Raw genomic sequence first — 7,355 nt, forward strand, 5'->3', positions numbered from 1 at the left:
CCAAGCACGCTATGATAATGCTGCTGCTCCTGCCTTCAACCCAGTTGGGCGAAGCAGCTCCAACCTCTCTTCCCTATTTGGAAGAGCCAAAGGCACTCGTAGACGATATGAGAATGGATTAAAAAAGGCGCTAAGAAAATATGTCATCGCCACAAGAGTTTCGGGAGTTTTCTCTTGCAATTGTAGGGGGAAATGTACCTTCAAGTGCGGTCTGATATAAATGTAAAACGGATTCACATTTGGCGCAGAAAAAAGATCGGAAAGGCCATCAAAGTGGCCTTCGACATCGGGAAACTTGAGGCAATCTAAGGGCGATATAACGTATGTAGTTTTTGCCGAGAGAGGATTATCGCCGCTTTTAAAGGCCCGCTCATGAAATTTGTGTCTGGCAATAAGCTTGCGCCGTAATTTGGACTTGACACGTTTTATAATATCCTCGGACAGCGGGTTGAACGAGTTCGAGCGTGTGAAAGCGCCAAGCATCTCATCACGTGCAATTTTATGAACATCCAGTGAATGTGTCAGCAGTCCGTTTCTTGTGGGAAGACGTTGGAACGATGGATCTGGAAGGTAAAACTCGCGGAGCTTATCCAGAAATTCAAAGGACTCGGCCTCATTCCGCAAAGAGCAGCTGATTTTGAGACCAGAATGCGAGGAAGTGGCTTTTCTGTAATCATCGGCACTCATCATGTTCTTTGCGTGTTTTTTTCCGGAAGCTGCATTTGAAGCGAAATTGAGCTTCGTCAATAGAAGCGCTCTTTTTTCCTTGTCTGATCTTCTACCATTATCAGACATTTCATCTTTGACAGAATTGGGAGACGAAGGCGACAAATAAATGTTGCTTGAAAGCCCATTGAACAAAATTTCAGACGTTCCTTCCCTGAACACATTGCAAGGTGTAGCGTTTGGTCGCTTGCCAGTGAGAAGCTGGAGCAAAAGTGCCGACTTGTATTTATAGTTTGGGTTATGTGCAGTACCACCGTCTAAAACCATGGAGACATCCATGCTAAGAATAGAAACATAGCCGTTGAAGAGATTGAGCATATCAGGCCGCAATATCCGCTCATAGTACTCCAGAAGCCGATTCCTGAGTAACATTGAATATTTGCACAAAATCTAAATAGTCCCAACGCCATTTATTCAATTAAAATTTAGCCGACGAAAGATGGCCCGTGTGCCTATCTGTCTGTATGTATGTCTGTGTGTGTGCCTGTGTGCCTGTCTGTCGTTCACTCGAGCTCATATAGACCGGGAATCTCGTGAAGCCCAAAACGGTCAAATTTAAGAAAAAAATTTTGTATTGCGAACAAAAAAAGAGCATATCGCCAAGAAAAGGAACACAATAAGAATCATTAAGACTAAGAAAAGGAAAACAGTTTTAATTGGAAGCGAAAGCGCGTTGGAAATAAAGTCGCCGATATACATTCTTAAATGCAAAAATCTAACACTGGAGTCCACTGGGTTTATGCTCTCTCTACATTCTTTCTCAGCCTTGAGCTGTTTTGACCTTATGGCATAGAGCCCGAAAATTGGTTTGTGGTCCGAAGAAATGATAAATGGCGTTGAAGTGTACACCTCTGGCTGGATAGTGTTTGCGCCAGAAGAGTAATATAGGATCCGATCGCACCAGCTTGGAATGTGGACAGACTTGTCGATGATGTCGAGATGGTTTGACCCCGGGATATACTTGTAAGTTGGCGGGAAAGTGATTCTTGCCTCATCAAACTCGGAGAATGAGTACCTGCTGATCCGATCAAAGGTTAGCTGATCAAAAGCAAGCAAAGCGGGCCAGTTTTTGTCCTTCAGCCATTGGGGAATATTTCTCCACTCACTTTTGTGGCTCCCCCCGTTGATCTCCGCGTTCAGCGGAATTGGGGAAATCGGAAATGACGAGGGAAAAGGCCCCAAAGATGGGCTCATTTGAATAAGTGGAGAGATATCTATCTGGGTTTCGTCTGGGTTTCTTGCAGTGGTCTCCATATTCTGATCAAAAAGACAGTTCTTATCGGAAAGCCTATAATTAAAGTCGCCAAAGAAAAAGGCAATTGAAGTGGAAGTGATCCTAGCATCTGAAAGAGCATCATCGCCTTTTCCGTGCAAAAAGAGCCTGTGGAATATCGTTTCATATTCGGATCTTCTGGATGCAATGTTATTTGGATTGGCAGAAAAATGAGCATTAATGACTGAAATGTCGCCCTCAAAGAGAGAATCGCCATTTGCATCTTTAAGGGACACAGAGAGCTGGACCCCAATCGCCCCTTTCGATCCGACAAACAAAGGACCGGTGCCAAAATGAGCCCTTCTACAAACCGAAACCGAAAGTGAATTGCCTTTGGGGTAGGATGTTCTTTGAAAGATAACAAGGAAGAACCCCATCCATTGAATCGATCCAACAACGCAATATCGAGAAAGGTGATTCGGAATGAAGGTAATGCTTAATGCAGCTTCAATTTGGACAATCCACTTTTTTACTTGGGGATCTTCCCAATGAAGAGTTGCCTTCCATTCCTGAAACCCGAGAATGATGAGGTCCGGATGCGAATCTACTTCGCCATTTGATAAGAACCCTTTGCCGGACAGAATATCGTATTCGGTCAGCTTTTCCTGTTGCGAATACCCGCCCGGGGTAGATGGCGAAAGCGAGTCTGAAGAGTCAAATAGACAATTTTCAGCTTCAAATGGATTAACGCGTTGGCACTCGAAGGCCATATGTTTGAGCCAATGTGTTATTTCTGACAAAGAAGACTCGTTCTGGGAATTGATATTCCACGAGCCAATCATGATTTTCAGCGATGGCTTTTCATTGCTCGTCAGGAGAAGCGGAGGCTGTTCATGGAGCATTAATATTTTTAGGGTTAGCAAACTTGAGCAATAGGCAAAAGCTTCTCTACCGACCGTGAAACATTAAACTTGGAATTGGGCTAATCATAACATGTCGCACATTTTTGAGGTTTTAAATTTATTTAGAAAAAGAATGTCTAAATGTGTGCATGTGTGTGTGCCTGTGCAAATATTCATTTAGAAAGGCATTCCCGCCTACCCGCTTAAATTCTTGCGTCAAATATGATGTTGTGTCCAAATTTTCAGCAGCATGGGCGATTATCTTCACCCACCACAAACACCACCACCCTCCTCCCCAAGAAGGGTAAATAAGGAACACACAAATGTTTCCTTCAATTTCAGCACCCCCGTGCAATCTTCTCCCAATTGTCACCCAAATGGAAAATGGTCAGCAAGTGCGGAAGAAAATTTGCCATCTAAAAAGTCATCATCAAGGGTTCTCAATTTCTCTCTATCCCAGTCAAAAAAGAAAAAGAAAAGGAGAGAATCCAGTGAGGTTCCTACTTTCTGGGGATTGACAACAATGACTTCGCCAAATTTTAATCCTTCCCGCCTCACTTCACGTCAGCAAGCGTCTTTGATGTCAAAATGCGAAGCCTTGGGAAGAAATATCGATGCCTTTACTCCCGAAGTGCTCTCAACACTTTCTCCTTTTGTTCTGGATCGGATCTCAAACGAATCATCAGGTATTATACCGTGGACTCAACAGCTGAATACAACATCGCCGAAGAGATGTTCAGACATTTCAGCAACGGAATCCCATGCTGAAAAAGAAAACTTGCTTTCTTCCACAGCAAAAGAAAATCCCCGCTTCTCCAGGAAGGTAAATCAGAAAATTAGATCTGCTGCAACCGTCGAAAACCCCAGCATAAAGTTATCAACTAAAGCTCAATTTAAATCGAAAAAAGATTTTGTGCCTACAGATGGTGCAAAAGATAAAGGCACAAATTCCAAGCAGTGCCAAATATCGCTTGCAAAAGTTGAAAAGAACCCTAAAGGATCACAATCCTTAAATACAGACAACTTTTTGAGGAAAATCCACATGATTTCGCCAGATTCAAATCATGACTTTGTACAAAATGCCGCTTCCACTTTTTTAGATGTTGCAAAGCCTACTTTTAACACCGACCTTATAAAGGATAACAAAAATAATGGTCCCATTTTGGAATCCGTTTTTGGAACGGAACCTGGCAAAGTCTGTGAAACTCCAATTGCCAACGAATCGCATGGATTCTTTTCAACTAATCTGTCGCAGTTATCCGATAAGCCCCTTGCTAACCCTTCGCCAATTTTGATAGAAACTGGTTCCACATCGCCAGTGCAGAATTCTTTTGCATCCGAAATTGTTGTGCCCAGATGTTTCCTTCCCTCGCTGCCAAGTACGGGGACTCGCTTTTCAAAAACCTATCAGGACATAATTTACAAAAGAGCCGTTTGCCAGATTCACAAGTTTATATCTGAAGATGGTACGTGCTGCAAAGATCTGCTCTCAAAAGTAAAAAACTGCTCTAGCCCTTCACTAGCTCTGCAATGTTTCCTTTCTTCAAATGATGATCTTTGTCTTCATACAAAAAAGAACGAATTAATTTCATTTCTTACCTATCTGCTTGTTTAGGCCAAGTTCGCTGGCTTAATTTTGAACGAGCTTTACCTGTCTTTCCTGAAGGACAGTGTATATGCCATATCCAATTAAAATATCATTTTTGTCATCTACATAGCAAAGTACCACTTGGCATACTTTAATCAATAGCTTTATTAAGAATCCATTTGTGGCCGATCATTGATTTGTCGGGCGTGACGAACTCCGCCATTTGATGGTACATTAAATTTGCGTATATGTTACAAATTTAAATTGATATCGTCGAGGGTGGCCAAACCTAAATTTTCATGTCTATTGCCCCAATACATCCACAGAATTTTCCATTTATATATTTTGGCCACCCCCTTATCCTTTCAGAGGAGAAAAGCAAATTTGTGCCCATTTGGAAGCAACAGGTACTTTGTTTTCTGATTCTCCCATCTCTAGGCTACGGACGAAAAGGGTCGGAAGAGGTTTCATGGTGCTTTTACAGGTGGGTTCACAGCCGGCTATCACAATACCGTTGGATCAAAGGAGGGATGGCTTCCCTCTGAATATAAGAAAAAGAGTTATTCTGGAAATAGGGAGGACCGTCTGCTTTCCATTATGGATGAAGAGGATGTTGACGACTATTCTCAGGCTGCACATTCTAGAGCTTTATTACCAAAGTCTTGTAGAAAATTGACCCTCAATTTAAAGATCATCCCCATACGTTCGGACCAGCAAGCTAGGAAACAAAATTTTGACTCCAGTTGTCCTTCTTTGCAAATCATCGCGCAGGCAAGAGAATTAATGGCCGAAGGTCAATTGGGACAATCCGTTTCTTCAAAACCCAGAAGCAACGAAGTTATTGATGATGATGAACAGAGCTACGAGGATGATCACTGCTACGGGTCTCCGGAGCACCGAATTGATGAAAAGAAATTGAGCATTAAAGCCAAACTTTCGATCGCTCCGTTTGAATTAAGGGTGTATGAAGCACTATCAAGTACCGACATCATGGCGAGTGAAAAAAATGAAATTCCAATTGATTTGCTTGTGACTCCTCAAACAATTCCAGAATCATTTTTTCTTACCCCAAGATCTGATAAAATTGACCATTCTGCTGCAACAGGATCTATTCTTACGCCAATGGAGGCGAATGCAGCCCTTTCTTCATCGTATGAACCATTTGAGTCTGCTCCTGAAAAGCAAAAGCGATACAAGTTGTTTCTACATTCTATTGCGAAAGGAAATAATTTACTACTTGAGGTTTGATGAAATATTTTTAAAAGCAAAATAGAAAGACGAATTCCACGAAATGAAAGAGTTCTACCGGGCTGCTTTGATATTTAGACCGCTGTCGCATGAAATGTCTCAGCGGTTTATTTCTTCCACTGGAAAAGAAGAGCCTCAAAATAGAAAAGAAGCTTCCAGCATAGATGCGATTATCGGGGAGCGGGCAATCCCTTGGATTCCATCTTTGATTCTTTGTAAAAGACTTGGAATTGACCCTCCATCGAAAAAAGAGCATATGCCACAAAAATTTGTCAAAGAGATCTTGGATAGAGATACGATGCGCTTAATGCTTAAATCCCTCTCATCCTCATCGACACCTGTTCTTGATWTGGAATCTGAGGATTTCGTTTATGATTCCATTACTGCCTTTGAACTTAGGCCGGAGCCCTCCTTCTTTAAGGAGCTATTTGATACACCTGCTTCCTACAACCTTAATAGTGATTTATGTATCAGAAATGAGACTTTGAACGATCAACCGGTAGGATCTGTTGAACCAAAGCCATCGGCTGCCAAAATCATCTCCAATGTCCCGAAAAAAAATATCGCTACCAAACAGCAGGGAAGGACTTTGTCTTTCGATTGACATCCCCAGAGATTTTCTTTGATCGAAATGCAATTAATATTTAAAAATTAACCAATCCACATTGCAAAGTCCTATCATATGAACACGACCAAACATGTATCAACTTTAAATAAACGTGGATCATGCTGCTCGGTTAATTGTAATTATAAATTTATTGCCCATCCTCCACTTCAATCATTTGGCTATTTGTGGGTATGAATTTTTTAGGACCATGGTCCAAACATTTTGCATTTGTGATTTTTAACATCCTCATATGCTGCCATGCGCTTTGTTTTAGAAGTTGCTGTTTTTTCAAATGGAACTTCACTTATATAGATAAAGCTGGGGGTGAGGACTGGAGGAAGTTGTATTTCTTTGGTTTTGGCTTTTTTCATAATTTCCGAAAAAGTTTTTTTTGCTTCTGGTTTTGTTATAGATTGTCCCTCTTTGTATGAAGTCTGGTAAACAATGATGCTCATAATGCCTTTCACTTGGTTATAGTAAAGCAGAACCTCAGTAGATTCTGTGTTAATAGCATCCTCATAGTTAGCGAGATTGTAATATATTCCGTCAGTTGCTTTAATTACGTCATTGCCTCTTCCCACTATCGAAATAGCGCCATTGTCATCAAGCTTAACAAGATCACTAGTATTAAGCCATCGTTTACCGGAGTTAGAATCGATAGCGAATACAGCATTTGTCTTCTCAGCATCACCGTAATATTCACGGAAAAGAGTTGGCCCGTTGAGGAAGAGAAGATAGATGTTGAAATCTTGGGCAACTAGACAAAAAGATAAGCTCGGAATGGGATGTCCAACAGAATTATACGTATTTTTCCCTTTTTTAGTTATAAAGCTAGCAGCACTGGTTTCTGTCTGTCCATATCCTTGACGAATATCGCAGTTAGGGAGGGTATCTGAAATCCATTCATAAATGTCCTTGCCGAGAGGTGCAGATCCAATAAGCATAGCCTAAATATGAGAACCATAACATGTATACCTTGAGCCTGTTTCTAAAAATAAGCCAGAATGAAACTCTCGAAATAAGTATACTACCCCAATATCTTAATCGCTTAGAAAAAGACAGCATAAACTA

The 7,355-nt window shown here is 41.3% G+C and overlaps 4 protein-coding genes across 4 annotated transcripts; 2 read left to right on the forward strand and 2 right to left on the reverse strand.

Annotated features, from left to right (window-relative positions):
* Positions 1 to 9: 9 nt before the first annotated feature.
* On the reverse strand, positions 10 to 2,781 carry DI09_58p110 (uncharacterized protein; the record flags this gene model as incomplete). Its single annotated transcript, XM_013381712.1, has 2 exons — positions 10 to 1,087; positions 1,424 to 2,781. 2 exons carry the CDS (start codon positions 2,779 to 2,781, stop codon positions 10 to 12), a joined length of 2,436 nt encoding a protein of 811 aa, XP_013237166.1.
* Positions 2,782 to 3,091: 310 nt separating this feature from the next.
* Positions 3,092 to 5,677, forward strand: DI09_58p120 (RNA-binding protein; the record flags this gene model as incomplete). Its single annotated transcript, XM_013381713.1, has 2 exons — positions 3,092 to 4,336; positions 4,868 to 5,677. 2 exons carry the CDS (start codon positions 3,092 to 3,094, stop codon positions 5,675 to 5,677), a joined length of 2,055 nt encoding a protein of 684 aa, XP_013237167.1.
* A 43-nt stretch (positions 5,678 to 5,720) lies between these two features.
* On the forward strand, positions 5,721 to 6,281 carry DI09_58p130 (uncharacterized protein; the record flags this gene model as incomplete). The annotated part of the gene is made up of 1 exon (XM_013381714.1): positions 5,721 to 6,281. One exon carries the CDS (start codon positions 5,721 to 5,723, stop codon positions 6,279 to 6,281), a length of 561 nt encoding a protein of 186 aa, XP_013237168.1.
* A 203-nt stretch (positions 6,282 to 6,484) lies between these two features.
* Positions 6,485 to 7,228, reverse strand: DI09_58p140 (uncharacterized protein; the record flags this gene model as incomplete). Its single annotated transcript, XM_013381715.1, has 1 exon — positions 6,485 to 7,228. The coding sequence occupies one exon, from the start codon at positions 7,226 to 7,228 to the stop codon at positions 6,485 to 6,487; it is 744 nt and encodes a 247-aa protein (XP_013237169.1).
* Between the last annotated feature and the right edge of the window lie 127 nt (positions 7,229 to 7,355).

This window comes from Mitosporidium daphniae (assembly GCF_000760515.2).
Source record: "Mitosporidium daphniae strain UGP3 chromosome Unknown contig-58, whole genome shotgun sequence".
In the NCBI taxonomy this organism is placed as follows: domain Eukaryota; kingdom Fungi; phylum Microsporidia; genus Mitosporidium; species Mitosporidium daphniae.